The 18,082-nt window shown below is 46.4% G+C and overlaps 1 protein-coding gene across 2 annotated transcripts in view; it reads right to left on the bottom strand.

Annotated features, from left to right (window-relative positions):
• Nucleotides 1-2,480: 2,480 nt before the first annotated feature.
• The window catches only part of NUBPL (nucleotide binding protein like), a 42,737-nt gene continuing 27,135 nt past the window's right edge, over nt 2,481-18,082 (bottom strand). For both annotated transcript variants that reach the window (XM_044271178.1, XM_044271179.1), the window contains 6 exons: nt 17,462-17,552; nt 17,266-17,359; nt 13,979-14,064; nt 12,600-12,720; nt 4,287-4,369; nt 2,481-3,625 (listed from right to left, as the gene is read on the bottom strand). In XM_044271178.1, coding sequence (XP_044127113.1) covers nt 3,572-3,625; nt 4,287-4,369; nt 12,600-12,720; nt 13,979-14,064; nt 17,266-17,359; nt 17,462-17,552 — 529 coding nt within the window. In that variant the 3' untranslated portion in view covers nt 2,481-3,571. The remainder of the gene's footprint in view (nt 3,626-4,286; nt 4,370-12,599; nt 12,721-13,978; nt 14,065-17,265; nt 17,360-17,461; nt 17,553-18,082) is intronic.

Raw genomic sequence — 18,082 nt, forward strand, 5'->3', positions numbered from 1 at the left:
TGAACATGGCCCATATACAGGCGAAACTCGAAAATTTTGAATATCATGCAAATTTCATTTATTTCAGTATTGCAACTTAAAAGGTGAAACTAATATATGAGATAGACTCATTACATGCAAAGCAAGATATTTCAAGCCTTTATTTGTTATAATTTGGATGATTATGGCTTACAGCTTATGAAAACCCCAAAGTCACAATCTCAAGTACCCTTTGCTCAGGGGGTATGGATTAATTAGCTGACTAGAGTGTGACACTTTGAGCCTAGAATATTGAACCTTTTCACAATATTCTAATTTTAAGTTGCATTACTGAAAAAAATTAACTTTTGGATGATATTCTAATTTTTTGAGTTTCACCTGTAATGTCCTTAAATTATTTTTCCAACAGCTGCATTATCTTAAGACCTGGCTTTCCCCATATGAGCAACTCCCGAATTCAGAGGCCCATTTGGCCTGGTACCTGAATATTTAAATCTTTGTGGCCGATGCTGGAACAACCACATCTATTCCCTTAGGTACTCCTGCCTATACACAGGGGGGCTATACAGGTATGGGAGGCTAGTAAGGGCGTACATGACTTTTGGGGACATATGGCTGAAACCTCTTTGTGAGATAACGCAGTATTCTCTTCTCTACTGTCTCTCAAAAACTCTGGGTTTTGGAAAACCATGTGGTACAGTCCCTGGGGAATGTGTTTGCGAATAATTGCAGTCATTTATCAAGCTGGTGTAGAACTGGCTTAGTTGCCCATAGCAACCAATCATATTCCACCTTCCAAAGGAGGTGTCAAAAATGAAAGGAGGAATCTGATTGGTTGCTATGGACAACTAAACCAGTTCTACTTTACACCAGTTTGACAACTGACCCCAAAATGTTTTCTGCACCTTTGATGCCTTGTGGGAAACTTTTTCACTGCCTCGCAGTGGTGTCCCCAATTCATGAACACCATCACCACCCACCCGCACTCTACAGCGCTCTCTGCTCTATCTCAGTCTCCTCAAGCCAAAGCTCCAGCATTATAGCTAGTAACTGTCCCTCACACCAGTGGCAAGAGTACACTGCGTTATTATGGAGATACCATATGAAGACTTACCAAGGGTTCCTACACTAGTGCACTATTCATTGGGTTGGACCGCTTCCACTGCATCATCCTTGCTATGTTTCCACCAGGGCAACTTTCTATACCCTGTCCTTGGAGATGTACTGGAATAATAAGGCTCTGGTAGCTGCTTCCTAGAGGGTCTGGCAGGTTAAATCAAAGACGAGTTGACATATCAAGTCTGGATGACTTTCACTGTTGCCACTCGCACAGATCTATGCTTTAAAAAGTGTCTGAATGACCCTACTCGGGAGAGACCTTATTGAAGAACATATTGAACTACCGTATATAGAGTAAAGCGGTCTGAGAAGGAGCATCAGACAGCTTTGGCTATACTGTGGTGCTAGGGGCCATTATGTGAAGAAAAAAAGGCCCTCTGAACCTAGGAAACTTCAGCGCCTAGGGTTGAAAGGAGACAACATTAGGCGAAGATGATTACTGTGGTTCTCTCCTGCGGTAGCATCCTTTCCTCTAAACAAACCTTTTTGGACTCTTGTTCTGCAGACAACTTTCTGCATCTGGGCTTAAGTGCTTGATACCACAAATGCACTGTAACATAGTAACATAGTACATAAAGCCGGAAAAAGACATTTGTCCATCCAGTTCGGCCTGTCATCCTGCAAGTTGATCCAGAGGAAGGCAAAAAAAAACCTGTGAGGTAGAAGCCAATTTTCCTCACTTTAGGAGAATAAAAATTCCTTCCCGACTCCAATCAGGCAATCAGAATAAATCCCTGGATCAACGATCTCTCTCTAGTAGCTATAGCCTGTAATATTATTACACTCCAGAAATACATCCAGGCCCCTCTTGAATTCCTTTATTGTACTCACCATCACCACCTCCTCAGGCAGAGAGTTCCATAGTCTCACTGCTCTTACCGTAAAGAATCCTCTTCTATGTTTGTGTACGCATGGAGAAGTCTGACTGTGGCTTCAGTTAAAGGTATACCTCTTCCTGAACCAATTCTGTACTCTACAGTGCCCAAGGAAATCCAGGTGGTGGTTCTGCACAAGGCAAAGATCTCTATTTTCTCCCAAATCTAGTTCTCTACTGCTAGGATTGCCTTAGATATGACTCCATGCTCCTGTCAGCGATCAGAACACTAGACACAAGGCAAAGATCTCTATGCCAGTCAAATAGGCCATCTAATGTTCATCCTATCTAGAGGCCTCAATCCCTCAATGCAATACCTCCTTCTAACATAAAATATGCAGATCTATTCAACAAGGAGGCAAAAAACACTCTTCCAAACCACAGGGCCTATGACTCTCCCACTGACCTTCTAAGATAAAGTGCAACATGGATCAGCTCACCTGCATACAGTAGTATAATGGTGATGAAAACAGGGCTGACTTCCAGGCAAAGTGATCTATATGAATAGTTGCTCAGCACTGACATAAGTCTTTATTAATTCCTGGACACAAGGATAAAAACATTGCTGACACATTTCGAGTGGTAAGACCGCTCTTAATTAGAGCAAAATGTATTACAGTAAATGCAGCTGAACAGGAAAAGGAGGAGACACTTCAGGATGGGAACCAGGTGGAAGACGGTGGCATCAGTGGAGCCAGGGATGGGTAAGTACTATGTAAAAGACCTTCTTTTTAAAAGGTTAGTAACATCTTCCAAAGAATTAAGTGAAATGCCTGTACAACCCCTTTAAATGATTATATACATATACTTTATCTGGAGGGATATAACACATTGCTACTTCTTTAAAAACAACATGCTTAAACGAAAGTACCACATATGCTACCAGGTTCCAACATTGTTTATCTTGTAGTATTGTGGTTTTGGAAACTGAGACATTGTACAACTATGTTAGGTATTTTATTAATAAATATATTTTAGGTTTTCATATTATTATGGTGTTTATGCCTAGAGAGCCAAGCGTTTCTTGCCGTAGGAAATGGTAGAAAAAGGCGCTTAATTTTCAAGAAAACCTTTGATGGATAAAGTATGTTTCACCCACATAGTGTGAATGTGATTTTTAAAATCACATGCATTACAAGAGAGAGATAGTCCTTATCAAATAGATAATTGAATTATGCTTCTCCAGATTTTACTCTACTTGAGCTTGTCATGCAGCAGCCTACCAACAAAAATCATCAAAAAAAGTATTTTACCATGTGTCCAATAAGGTAACTACATCGTATCAAAAGTGGCAAATATGGATTTACTCCCTCGTTTTCTATTAACAAGTTAGTATACACTTCAATTTGGCCAAATAGCATAACAAATAATTTGTAAACATAGTGTGAATAAACCATGAAAGTCACAGAGAACATGCCATTCATAAAAGTCTTCCTCACAACAGAATAAAACACACTCCTTTTGTGTACACCTTTTTGGATTCATATTCATTGTACATTCATTTTCTGTCCCGGTCTTCACTTGCTACCGCATCTTGCCTGCCGAGTACCTGATAGACAGCTCTTTTTTGTAGATTTCCTTGAGGAGGACATTTGACCATCAGTTGGAGAGTCTTATTATTATTTCCTGCGCAATATCCACATACGCCTTGGCCTACGTTAAATAAACAAAAATATCAAGAAACAGAAAAGCACACCTTAATAATAGAGGGTGGTCCACGAAAAAGTAGCCCATCTCCAGCAAATAGTATGACAAGATGAACAAGCAGGTGGATTGTTTCTTTGTGTTTTTTTTTTCCATTACCCACAAGTCACAAAAGATGCTGAAAGTGGTTTTTGTTCGCGTCTATGCATCTTTGGGCACATCGGATTATGTAGGCTGATACGGCTTGTGATGCTGCAGATAGTGAGTGTGATGTTATCCTCGAGTTCATCCAGGGGATGTGGATTGTTAGTGTATACTCTTCTGTTTTAAATATCCCAACAGATAAAAATAGCACGTGGACAAGTCCGGGCAACGTGGTGGCCATAACCTTTTGCCCACAGTTCACTCCTCTGTAAACACTTCATGAACCCATGTCAATGAGCTCCGTGAGGTGCGGCATGTTGCCCCATCTTGTTGGAAAAAGCAGGACATTTTTTCTTCTGCAGCATCACTGTTGAAGAGTTGCAAGCAGTATCTGCCAACATAATCCGACCTGCCCAAAGATGCATAGACGGGACCACTTGCTTGTTAATCTTGTCATACTATCGCTGGAGGCTACTTTTTAATTGGCCACCCTGTAGAAGGCGACCAGATTTACACAAATACTCACCTCACTACTCTCTGGATCAGACACAACTACTGGTTTGCCCAAGTCGCAGGTTTCTCTAATGTTAATATGCAAAGGAATATCACCTGTATGAACATAGAAAAGTTTAATATGCTGTATATTGCTTTTTTGTACACATGCAAGATTAAAGTAGTTGTGTTTTTTTTTTACCATTACTGCAATCATGGCTGATTCAAAAGAAATCCAAAAGCACACAATGTCTTTTGTTTCTATTAAAAAAATTAATATACATAAAGTTATGGTCTTACAACTGTCCCATGCTGAAAACGGTTTTCAATTTGAGTTTTCCACCCATGCATTCTGAATGGAGAAGGATCCGCTCAGAATGCATCAGTTTGCCTCCTATCAGTCTCCATTCCGCTTTGGGGGCAGACGCCAAAACGCTGCCTGCAGCGTTTTGCTGTCCGCTTGACAAACTGATCTGTCCTGGCACACAATGTAATTCAATGGGGACGGGTCCATTTTCTCTGACTTTATTGAGAAAACTGATCCGTCTCCCATTGACTTTCAACAGAGGTCATGATTGACCCGTCTAGGCTATGTTACAGATAATACAAACGGATCAGTTCATGACGGATGCATGCGGTTGTATTACTGTAACGGATCAGTTTTTGCAGATCCATGACGGATCCGCCCAAAACGCGAGTGTAAAAGTAGCCTAAACTATCGGACATCAGTGCTGATAGTTTAATAATGCTTATTACCAGCTGTTTCCAGCATGTGTAGCTAGCAAATAGAGGCCAACCTGTTTAATTAGTTCTGCCAACCCTGTATGCCAAATTGCTTTTTTTAATACAATCTGGAAAAACTCCATTAACTCCTTCAGGACACAGATTTTCAATTTGAATCCATTTTTCCAGTAACAAAGCAAGGGTTAACAGAAACAAAAAAGGGATTTTTGTGAAACTCGCCTGTAAAATCTTTTTCTTGTCTTTTCCATTGGGGGACACAGACCATGGGTATAGCTTAGGCCATTACTAGGAGGAGACACTATGTAAATAATAAAAAACAGCACCTCCTCCACTGGCTATACCCCCATGCTCCAACAGGAGGACCTCAGTGCGTGCAAAAGCAGTAGGAGAAGGAGATCAGAGACCAAATATTAACAAAGAAAAGCAGAACCAAGGAACACCGGGCCGTTAACCATAAGGTCCCACTAGAATAGAACCAACCTCTCCTGCAACAGACAAGAACGGGTGGGAGCTGTGTCCCCCAATGGAAAAGACAAGAAAAAGATTTTACAGGTGAGTTTCACAAAAAATCTCCTTTTCTCACCCATTCCATTGGGGGACACAGACCATGGGACGTCCTAGAGCAGTCCATGGGGTGGGAAGACCAGCACCTCCAGAGGGAAAACGTCCAACGGTTAAACAGGAACCACAGGCTGCAATACCTTGCGCCCTAGGGCAGCATCAGCCGACGCCAAAGAGTGCAGCTGGTAGAACTTTGTAAAGGCATGAAAAGACTACCTGGTGGCCGCCCTACAAAGTTGTGATGTAGAAGTTCGATTGCGCCTGGCCCAAGAGGCCCCCACCACCCTGGTGGAGATGCGCGCTAACGCCCGCTGGGGGAACCCTACCCTGGGATCGATAGGCCATGGCAATAGTCGACCGAATCCACCGAGCTACAGTGACCTTGGAGGCCGCCAGACCCTTACGAGGCCCCTCAGGAACCACAATAAGGGAGTCCGAGCGGCGAAATGGGGCAGTAACTGACAGGTACACCCGTAAAGCACGGACAACATCCAGAGAATGAAGAGCGCTCCTTGGGGTTCGCCGGAGCGGGGCAAAAGGATGGCAGGACTAAGTCCTCATTAAGGTGGAAGGCGGAGACCACCTTGGGCAAAAAGGAATGGACAGGGCGCAGTACCACCTTGTCCTTGTGGAAGACCAAAAAGGGCTCCTTAGAGGAAAGGGCGGCCAGCTCCGATACCCTCCTGATAGAGGTGATGGCCACCAAAAAGACAACCTTCCAGGTGAGAAAACTCAGGGAAATGTCCCTCAGGGGCTCCAAAGGAGCCGCCTGGAGAGAAGACAGAACCAGGTTCAAATCCCAGGGGGGCAGAGGAGGGACATATGGAGAGACTGAATGCGCCAACCCCTGCAGGAAGGTCCTCACTGGACCTAGCAGCGCCAGAGCGGAGACCTGACCCTTCAGAGAGCTCAGGGATATTCCAATCTCAAGACCTGACTGGAGAAAGGAGAGGACCACCGGAACGGAGAAATGAAGGGGAAAAAATCCCATCTTCATACAAAAGGCAAGAAAGGCCTTCCAGGTACGATAGTATATCCGGGAGTAAGCCTGGAGTAGTTTCCTGGCTTTGATCATGGTCTTCACGACAGAGTCCGAGAAGCCCCTCTTCTTCAAGATGGTGTTCTCAACAGCCCCGCTGTTAAATGAAGTGGTTGTAAATTCTGGTGGAAGAGAGGTCCTTGAGACAGTAGGTCCTCCCTGAGAGGAAGAGGCCACGGAACGTCCGCCAGCATCCAAGTGACCTCCGAGAACCAGGCGCGGCGAGGCCAATCGGAGGCGATGAAGATGGTCGGGATTCCTCCTGCCGCGACCCTGCAAAGAACCTTTAGGAGTAGAGGCAATGGTGGGAAGACATAGAGGAGTGCGAAGTCTTGACACAGAGACACCAGAGCGTCCACCCCGTACGCCTCTGGATCCCGAGCTTGGGCCAGGAACATGGGAACCTTGTTGTTGAGCCTGGACGCCATTAAGTCCACGTCCAGGCGGCCCCAACGGCGTCAGAGGTCCTCGAATAGGTCCGGATGCACAGACCACTTTCCCAGATCCACCCTGTTGCGGCTGAGAAAATCCGCCGTCCGGTTTTCGACCCCTGTGATGTATACTGCAGACAATATTGGAACGTGAGCCTCCGCCCACTGGAGGATCCTCTTCACCTCCTGCATCACCGTCCGGCTGCGGGTTCCGCCCTGATGATTGATGTAGGCCACGGCTGTGGCATTGTCTGACTGGATCCTTACCGGGAGACCCGTTAGGAAGTGGGTCCAATGAGACAGAGAGAGGAAAATTGCTCCGAGCTCCAAAATGTTGATCGGAAGGCGGGCTTCCACTTCTGACCACACCCCCTGAACCATCCGAGCCTGGAGAACGCCGCCTCAACCCAGGAGACTGGCATCGGTGGTGACTACTGTCACGAGATTGGGAGGAAGGACAGCCACCACGGGAGTTCCATGCGAACCCGAGGAGGAAGGCAGATCCGAGAGTCCAGACCCCTCGATGTCCTGTCCCAGAAGGACAGGATCGCCTGCTGCAGAGGCCAAGTGTGAAACTGGGCAAAGGGGACTGCCTCGAAGGAGGCCACCATAAGCCCCAGAACCTGCATGCACTCCCGGATGGAGAGACACGGGGAATGTAGAAGGCGAGACACCGACTCCCGTATCTGTGAGAACTTGCAATCCGGGAGGAATACCCGGGCTGCAGTAGTGTCCATAATCATCCCCAAGAAAGTCACCCTCTGGGAAGGTTGGAGAGAGGACTTCGGGAAGTTGATCAGCCAGCCGAACTGTTGCAGAGTCTGAACAGAGATACTGACGCTGTCTTCGGCCTGGGGACAAGAGGGAGCCTTTATCAGAATGTCGTCCAGGTAGGGCAGCAGAGATATGCCCCTAGTACGGAGAAGCGCCATGATCGGTGCCAAGATCTTTGTGAATACCTGCGGGGCTGTCGCCAGCCCAAAGGGAAGGGCAACGAACTGATAATGATGGTCTCCAATGGCGAAGCGCAGGAACCTGTGGTGAGATTCTGCGATAGGGACATGTAGATAGGCGTCGCGGATGTCCACCGACGCGAGGAACTCCCCTGTAAGAAGAGAAGCAATAATGGAGCGGAGGGATTCCATCAGGAACCTCCGCACCCACAGGGACTTGTTTAATAGCTTCAGGTCTAGGACCGGACACACTGATCCCTCCTTCTTTGGCACTACAAAGAGATTAGAGTAGAAACCTGCCCCCTGTTCCTCCAGCGGAACTGGGACAACTACTCCCCTGACCAGAAGGGAAGAAACTGCTTGTAAAAGGGCCAAGGCCTGGGCCGGATCCCCCGGAACACGAGACTGAAAGAAACGTTCCGGAGGTCTGGAAACAAATTCTATCTTGTAACCGGAATTTACAATTTCCAGGGCCCAGGCGTCTTGAACGTGAGCTCTCCAGACGGAGGACTGTTTGGGAACCGCGGGGCGGGCAGAACTCCCCAGGAACCGTGCCCACGGGCGCCAGGAAGGTTGAGGCCTAAAGGAAGGCTTCTTGCGGGAGTCCTGAGAGCCGCCAGAGGAGGGGGCTGTCGCAGACCTGGAGGAGGAGGAGGAGAAGCGCCGAAAGGACTGGTTTCTAGAGCTAGAGGGGCGAGCTCTGAAGGCGCGCTTGGATCTAGATCGGGGCAGGTGTGTACTCTTACCCCCTGTAGCGTCAGAGATAATCTCATCCAGCTTAGCACTGAAGAGCCTGGAGCCTGCAAAGGGGAGGTTAATGAGGGAGCGTCGGCGTCCCAGACCTTCAACTAGACCTCACTGCGCTGCGTGACCGAGAGGGCAGAAATACGCGCAAAGAGAGTGCTGACATCCAATGAGGCCTCACAGAGGAATGTCGCCTGGGACATCTGGAAGATGAAGTTTAGTGTGTCTGCAGAGGCATCCTGCTCCACGAGGTCCTGATGATGGCGCTGCAACCACACCGAAAGTGCCCTGGCTACCCAGGCCGAGTCTAACGCAGACCTGTGCTCGCCAGAGAGAAGATGGCTTTGGAAAGAGAGTCCAAACGCCTGTCAACGGAGTCCTGTAGGGAGGACCCATCCAGGACTGGTATTGCCGTATTCTTAGCCAATCTGGCCACCGGCGGGTCGACCTTAAAAGGAGAAGACCACTGCTGCACATTATCTGCCGGGAAAGGATAAAGAGTATCCATGCGCCTTGTAGCAGAAAAACGGTGATTAGGGCGTTCCCAAGCCTTAGAAATGACCTTGGCGAACTCACCATGAATGGGGAATGTGACAGCCTCCAGTTTTCTGGAGTGGAAGAGGGGGAATTCCTGGCTACTAGTAGAAGAAGGTTCCCCCTGGATTTTAAAGGTGTCACGTACCGCCATGACCAAGTCTGCCACCATGGTGGAGAGCTTAGGTGAGGGTTCCAGCTCTGTTTCCTCGTCCGAGACGGTCCTTTCCCCTTTAGACCTGTAATCCCTGTGAGAGGGAGAGGCTGAACACGCCTCCAGGCGAGGGGGGGGAAGCAGAGACATCCGAGGAGGGATGTTGCTGCGTATGCTGCCTCTTAGTGGTCGAGCGTCCTCTGTGGGGGGCACTGGGAGGTGGAGCGGTGCTAACCACAGGCGGAGGATCAGTGGCCGTCATGCGTTCCATAAAGGCCATGGCCGCACGCGAGACTTGGGCCAAGTCCGCGGCCGCCCTAGCTATGGCAGAGGCCCAGGAGGGCTCCGAAGGGGCGGAGGAGGGACTGGGATAGTTTGGTGGAGGGGGAGGAGGCGGTGGATGATCCTGTCCCGAGGCAAGGCAAGAGTCACAGGAGCCTGTAATCGATAGTGGCAAGCAGCAGACCTTACAGGATCCCAGTGGGACCTGAAGTGTCGCTTTCGATTTTTGGGAGGCCCCAGGTCTTGGCATGGTGGCGGCAATCCGGGAGTCAGGGTCTCCTAAAGTTTTGCAGAACACTATCAGTCCTACCGTGACCTGTGAGGAGCTGGAGTAGCAGTCAAGCGTGGAGAGGCGCTGATGCAAAGCGAAAGCGTCGGAGCTGACGCGATAGTCTCCGCCCCCCAGTCGCAACAGGAATCACGGGGGGAAAAAATCGCGCAAAAAATATAAATAAAAATCGCACTGAAAAAACGAACGCGGGAATATGAAAAAAGGCAGACCCCGTCTCCGAAAATGGCACCCACCGTCAGGATACAGGGGACAAGAAGGAATACCTCCTCCCTCTCAACCAGCCGGCCCTCTCACAGGTAAGCCCTAAACAACCGTGTCACAGTGTGAGCACGGGGGGAGGGGGAGCTGCAGGAGAGCCGATGTACTTATCGGAGTCCTGCAGTCTTCACCCTCTGTTGCAGGGGGTCATCTCTTCAGTCATCTGGCACAAGGAGTGGCAGTGCACTGGATAGAGGGCAGGACTAGGTGACCCAGGATCTGGTAGGCCACCGAAGCTGCAGGTCGAGCCCGGTTCCACTTATCTTCTGGGGGAAAAGGAGGTAGCCGGGGACGGCCATTCGACCCCGGCGCTCGCTCCACTGAGAGACCAGGGACGCACCATGCGACCCTGCGTCCTCTGTTTAGAAAAAAAAACAAACAGGAGAAGAAAAAACTACAGGGACAACCATGCAGGAGCAGGAGTGTCAATTCCTTATCCGACACTAAGCTAAAAACTGAGGTCCTCCTGTTGGAGCATCCCATTTGTGATCATAAACTGCTGTATGGGGCAGATTTCACTGGGATAATTTTAAGTTTTAGTGTCTCCATATTCTGAAAGCCATAGTTTTTTTTTATTTTTTGAGCAACTGTCTTATATAGGGGCTCATTTTTTGCAGGATGAGGGTTTGATCCCTGTTTGTCACAACCAGACAGCTGAGAAGCTCTGACAGAAGCCTTTCAGAACCTCCTCCTTGAGTTTTCTTTGTTGTGGTGTTCAGTTCCTCATCTCGTTAGCCTCTCTCAGCTGTCATGTAGTTGGACTGATTGCATCCCTTTAAATTCCGCCCCATAATGCATTACTGGGCGGCTTATACTTCTTCCTGGAGTGTGTGTGCATGCTGATCCTGTTTCCCAGTCTTCTACAAAGTTAAGTGCTGTACATTTATCTGTTATTTTCTGTTTGCTGGATCCCAGGTGACCCCGACTCCCTCCGTGTCTGGTGTAGGGAGCCGGTGGTCGTGTCCCCTCACTATTGTAGGGTGTTCAGGGGCTATATAGTTGAGGTACGTGGATATGCAACCATCCACCTTTGGGATCTTTGCATAGGCTGAGCAGCCAGGGAAAGTGCCAGGTCTTGTGCAGGGGTCTCCCTTTTGGTTCCTTAGCTTTGGATCCAGTGAGTCATATATGCATGTTGCTTTGTCTTGTTTCCTGTACACCGTCCGTGACACTGTTTCAATTCAGTACAATACATTCTGTATTGTACTGAATTGAACTGTCAGCGTCTTAGGCTACTTTCACACTGGTGTTTTGGTTTCCGTTTGTGAGATCCGTTCAGGGCTCTCACAAGCGATCCAAAACGGATCAGTTTTGCCCTTAATGCATTCTGAATGGATAAGGGTCTGCTCAGAATGGATCAGTTTCGCTCCATTCCGCCTCCATAGCGATTTGGAGGCAGACACCAAAACGCTGCTGACACACAATGTAAGTCAATGGGGACTGATCCGTTTTCACTAACACAATCTGGCACAATAGAAAACGGATCCGTCCCTAATGACTTTCAATGGTGTTCAAGACGGATCTGTTTTGGCTATGTTAAAGATAATACAAACGGATCCATCTGAACAGATGCAGGCGGTTGTATTATCTGAACGGATGAGTTTGTCCAGATCGATGACAGATCCGCACCAAACGCGAGTGTGAAAGTAGCCTTACACAGTAAGACGCTGACAGTTGCCTAGAAGACCCAGCCCTCAGGCTGGATCTCCTGGGCTTCCGTAGCTGGCAGTCTCCGATGCCTGTCCAAGGCATTGGGGCTGCCATGGCAACTATCGGCCCCCTGCCAGCGCGGGGAGGCCGATAAAAATCAGAGGGAGCCCCCTTCCCTCTGTTAACCCTGCACGTGCCGCAGTCAGCGATGCCGGCGGATGCAGCAGGGGCCCGGCTATCAGTAACAGCCAAGCCCATGCTGCGGATCGGGCAGGTGCAGCTTCTGCACCGGCCCGATCACATCACGTACATGCACGTCGGAAAGTGGTAAGGCACCACCATTCCCTCACGTACATGAAAATGCGGGAAAGGGTTAAAAATGTACAGTTATGTACCATAATATTTCAAAAATAATAAACATTTTTCTTCTACATGGATACATTTCATAAATTAAATGAAAATTAAATTCATAATTCATTAATTTTTTGTTTTTTGCCTTACTCTGGATCCACTTGCAGGATAACAGGCTGAATTGGATAGACAGATGTCTTTTTTCAGCCTTGAAAAATATGTTACTATAATACATCCCTTTTCAAAGAACACTAAACCTAAAGTTCATGTGTAACCTGACCATGCAGTTGTGTTCCTCCCTGGGCAGAGAAATGGCTGTGGATGATTATGGTTGAAAACTAGATGGTTTTGTACCTAAAATATCAAGTCCCATAGTAGCAGCAAGTTGCCTTGCCCCATCTGCTCCAAAGATATGGGTCTCATGTTCACATTTTGGACAACGAAAAACACTCATGTTCTGTACAAGGCCCAGCACCTGTTAAGAGAAAACAAATCTATGTACAGCAAAGTAGTCAACATGTAAGGAAGAACTCCCTTCTGATTCTGGAGTGTAGCCTTTAGTCAACTGTAAATCCAAACTTCACAGGGGTCCCCCCTCCCTCACAGTAGCTGATCTGTAATAAGCTGCATTTTTTTCCATTTTGTTAGCATGTGCCAAATACATAGTTTCACATATGTAGCACACCTTCTGCTTATCTGATCTGTTCTACAAATAAAACAAAAAGAAAGCGCCTGTCTTGGACAGGTCAGTTGGGTTTCCGTTATGGTGTCTGCCATCCTGCTGGACAAAATATGGCTGCATGCTTTGTCCTGACTATTTCTAGAATCTGCAACAGATGAACCCAAGTGTGCTGCCACACACTACGGATTTCTGATGCAGTTTTTGAAGCCAAAATCAGGAGTGGATCATAAAAGGATAGAAAGCATTATGAGCAGATACTACTTTCCCTCCTTTTCGAATCCACTCCTGGTCTTGGCTTCAAAAACTGAACATGTGGCAGCACCCTAACTGAATTTGCTAGCCTGACACGCAATACAGATAAAGACGGACAGCCCTGTTCAATTATCAAATGAATCGATGCCAGGAGGGAGAGAAGGCTCTGCGGCAGGTTAAAGGTTCAAGCAATGTTTTTTTAGCTTTTGGGCACAGTTCCAGTTTTACATTTCACCTAAATGGCTACATAATCTATGCAATTAAAACATCATCAATATTCAAAAATGCATTAATTTGTTTACGATATAATTTGATGCAGCAGTAAATTGATGGTTTTAGATTTGGTTAATACAGCAAAAATGTGAAAATCTTTAAGGAGTTTTCTGGCAGAAAGGGATTACAGTGTAAACGTCTGATAGAGCTGTGCCCCACCGCTGCCCACTCCCCCACCACTCTCCGTTTCCTGGTTCCAACACAGCAGGTGATAGGTTGCAGTGGTTACTTGTCCCCGAGTCTGGACATCATTATTGGACCAAGTAGAAGAGAGTGGCGGAGCACCAAGCAGTGTCACTACAGGAGAGGCGGGAAATTTGTCAGTTTAGTACTGTTTTTTATGATTCTATAGCACCAATAATTTCTTTGTGCTGGAAAACCCCTTTAACAAAAACTGGATTAAACCACAGTTTCAGAATGCAACTGGAACCTCCTCTGTCAAAGGTGTAGCCAAACAAGTATCCATCAGTTTTCCTCCTCTATGATAAGGATAGAATAAGCAAGGCATAACAGAACTGCAACTTACAGGAACATTGACTTTCTGAAACATTTCAGCCCCCCTGCGAGCATCCAGCAATGCGATATCCTGAGGAGTTGAGACTATCACAGCCCCTGGGAAGATGAATCATTCAGTTATTCTGCTCCCACTCACTGACTGGAATGAGCCTCCTGCTAAGAACATGTAATGACCAACCCTAAAGGCCATGGGGCGGAGAGGACACAGTGAATATGTTCTGTAGTGATGCATGAAAACCCACGGCATTGTGATAGAACACAAACAGTTTAAGAACAAAAATGAAAATAAGATTCATACAATTTGGAGAACGTTATAAAGAGAAGATTTCAGAGGCACAGGTTGTACATTTTGCTGTATAATCATACTGTTTCTCCGATAGATAAGAGGAGCAAGGGGATCTGATAGTTAAAGATTGGGCACAAAGACCGCTAACACACAAATAGGGAAGGTAGCAGGAACCAGGGGTGAGTTGATTGCCAAAAATCTAACCAGATGAATGTCTAAATCGGTAGAGTAAGGCTAGGTTTCCAGGTTCAGGATTTTTATGCAGTTTTTGAGCAAACAGCTAAAGGAGAGGCTATGGGGAGACTGCCGTTACCATGTGCCAGTCTTGATTCCCCTGCGCTGACTTAAGATGCAGCTAATTTATTAAGAGGAAAATGTCTTCTGAAAAGTGTAGAGAAGCTCAAAAAGTCCAATTTATGTCGCAAATAGCTTACTTAAAGGGAATCTGTCATCTATTTTGACCATATAAAACTGTTAACATAGCAATGTGCAATAAAGTACCTTCATTCCTGCATGTGTCCTCTTTCTTTTATTCAACTTTTCATTCAGATGAAAAAGCAATTTTTCTGATATGCTAATTAAGCCTCAAGGTGCCCAGAGGGGCGTTATTACTCTGCTTTAGTGCCCAGTAACGCCCCCCGGCAGTGCCCAGCCCGCCTTTCTTTCAAGCCCAGCACGCCTCCTAAGAAATAAATGTACTCCCCCATACTTGCCGAACAGCGCCACCCCCTGCACTACCTCATGTAATTTATTCACCCCACCATCCTTGCGTCCTCCTCTCTTGGCCTCCGAAATCCCGCGCAGGCGCAGTATCGCTGAGTGCCTGCGCCTGTACGATACTCCGGCTCCTTAGAGCAACAGCCTCAATAGTGTCACTGGGCATGCGCAGAGCGCTGTTGCCTCAGAAGCCGGAGTATCGTACAGGCGCAGGCACTCAGCGATACTGCGCCTGCGCGGGATTTCGGAGGCCAAGAGAGGAGGACGCAAGGATGGTGGGGTGAATAAATTACATGAGGTAGTGGAGGGGGCAGCGCCGTTCGGCAAATATGTGGGAGTATATTTATTTCTTAGGGAGGCGTGCTGGGCTTGAAAGAAAGACGGGCTGGGCACTGCAGGGGGGTGTTACTGGGCACTAAAGCAGAGTAATAACACCCCTCTGGGCACCTTGAGGCTTAATTAGCATATCTGAAAAATCGCTTTTTCAACTGAATGAAAAGTTGAATAAAAGAAAAGAGGACACATGCAGGAATGAAGGTACTTTATTGCACATTGCTATGTTAACAGTTTTATATGGTCAAAATAGGTGACAGATTCCCTATAATGTCCCCATCTGTCTTCTCTCCCTTTTGAATCCACTCCTTGCTTTGGCAAGTATCAGGGAAATGTGAAAACAGAAAACCAGCCTAATGATTGATGGTTTTCTTCCTGCTACCTCTCCTAAAGCTAAGCTATAAATAAAACAGCCCAATTGCCGGGTTAACCTTGGCTAATGATCAGTCAATCTGGACAGGTTATAAGTGGCACCAAGAATTTCCGAGGCAGCTGTGATGTGCAAGTGTTCAAAAATCAATTACTGGTTGTAAATACATTTTCCCATCTTAAAAAACTGATCTCAGACAAAAATAGCTCAAACGGATGCCAAATGTGCATAACTGATGCACAGGATCCATTTATTTTATTTTTACAGGATCCAGTTGTCTTTTTGCTGTTCTTCTGATGGATCATCAGAATGGAAAAATAACACTGAAATCTCCCTTACTGATCTGTGCTCACTGTTCTGTAGACTATACCACGTTCCAAATTATTATGCAAATGTTATTTTCTCTGAATTTCTTAAACTGGTCAACCATTAGAGTATAAATGAAATTTTATTGAACAAACCTCCCAATGATAGTAATTTTTTCACAAATTAAAAAAATTCTAAAAGCTAACTATTCTGGTCATTTGTTGAACTTGCAGCATTAAGAGGTCACAGTTACTGAAATCAAAAGCTATTTCAATCAAAAACATCTTAACAGGCCAAGTTACATGTTATCATAGGACCTCTTCTTTGATATCACCTTCACAATTCTTGCATCCATTGAACTTGTGAGTTTTTGGAGAGTTTCTACTTGAATTTGATGTCAGAATAGCCTCCCAGAGCTGCTGTTTTGACGTGAAGGGTCTCCCACCCTCATAGATCACAACTCCAGTGGGAATTCGGGCCGTTACCACAGCATGCAGCGTTTGTGTCCGGCCGAAAATCCGCTGGATCTCCGCCCAACCACATTATACTTAAAATCTGTCACCAGGATAATGGCTATTGAAGTAAAGCCATAGCCTAGTAGCAGTAACTTCTTTCCAGATGTGCCTTTGTTTTAGCAATTTTGTTTCTATCTTCTAAAAATCCAGTTTATTTGATATGCAAATGAGCCAGTAAGGTGCCCAGAGGGGCGTCACTCTTGCAGGAAGGAGCCCAGACACACCTCCTGCTAGTGCCCAAGCCCACCCCCTCCTACATCACATTCAAGTCATAACTCCGCCCCCCCCCTCTACATCACATTCAAGTCATAACTCCGCCCCCCCCCCCCCGCTGTATTGCATTTCAGTCTTGTACATAGCAGTGCCTTCTTACTGGCTCATTTGCATACCAAATAAACTGGATTTTCAGAAGCTAAAAAACATCTATTGCTGATCCCTGCCAGCCCTCCAGCTGTTGAAAAACTACAACTCCCAGCATGCCAGGACAGCCTACAGCAGTGAATGATGGGAGCTGTAGTGTTACAACAGCTGAAGGGCCGCAGGTTGAGCATCCCTGGGCTATGGCTTTACTTCAATAGCGATTATCCTGGTGACAGATTGCCTTTAATGGGGTCGGCGGGCATTCTGTTGGCATCTGGCAGTGCCAGAACCGGTTAATTCAGCAGGCTGTTCTCTGCCGGGACAGCCTTCCAGAATTCACACCACAGGTGTGAAACTAGCCTTAGGCAGTCATAAACGGATAAGCATTTTAGATTGTGCTTCACTCATACCTGAGATGGGGACATTCTGGGAGATTGACAGCTGCACATCTCCAGTTCCAGGTGGCATGTCTATAACCAGGTAATCCAACTGCCCCCAGTCTACCTGCTCAAAGACACAAATATTACTACAAGGAAGACTTTAGAACAGATTTGTAGATCAATTACAACACCTGACAATAGTGGTAATATATTTACAGTGACCCACCTGTCTTAGTAATCGCTCAATTGCAGACATGACCATCAACCCTCTCCATACTATTGGATCAGTCTCTTCCACAAGGAAACCCATGGACATGCTGTCATAAAAGCACAGAAGAATCAGCTGCTGAGCAGCTCTTGCACTTAGACATTCGGCTAATGATTCAGTCTTTGTGCTGCATCTTAATAGAGAAGACCATATTAAGGGCATTCTGTCAGCGGTATGGGTATAATTTATTGTGTATTTATTCAATCCAATTAATCATTAACCTAACCTTTTATTACTTAATTTGTATTTCTATTTTGACAGGAACAAAGACCATAAAAAAAACATTAGTAAGTTGCACTAAAAATTCACCAGCTGCTTATGCATTTTGAGCGCAGAATTAAAATTTAATACAACTTAAAGGGGTTCTCTCACTTCAGCAAATGGCAGTTATGTAGTCAATGCTAATGCACTTACTAACGTATTGTGATTGTCCATATTGCCTCCTCTGCCGTCTTGATTCATTTTTCCTTCACATTATACACTGCTCATTTCCAGGGTTATGACCACCCTGCAGTCCAGCAGTGGTCACTGTACTTGCACACTATAGGAAAAAGCACCAGCCTATTTGAGCTCCCATGG

Source organism: Bufo gargarizans, chromosome 11 (genome assembly GCF_014858855.1).
Source record: "Bufo gargarizans isolate SCDJY-AF-19 chromosome 11, ASM1485885v1, whole genome shotgun sequence".
In the NCBI taxonomy this organism is placed as follows: domain Eukaryota; kingdom Metazoa; phylum Chordata; class Amphibia; order Anura; family Bufonidae; genus Bufo; species Bufo gargarizans.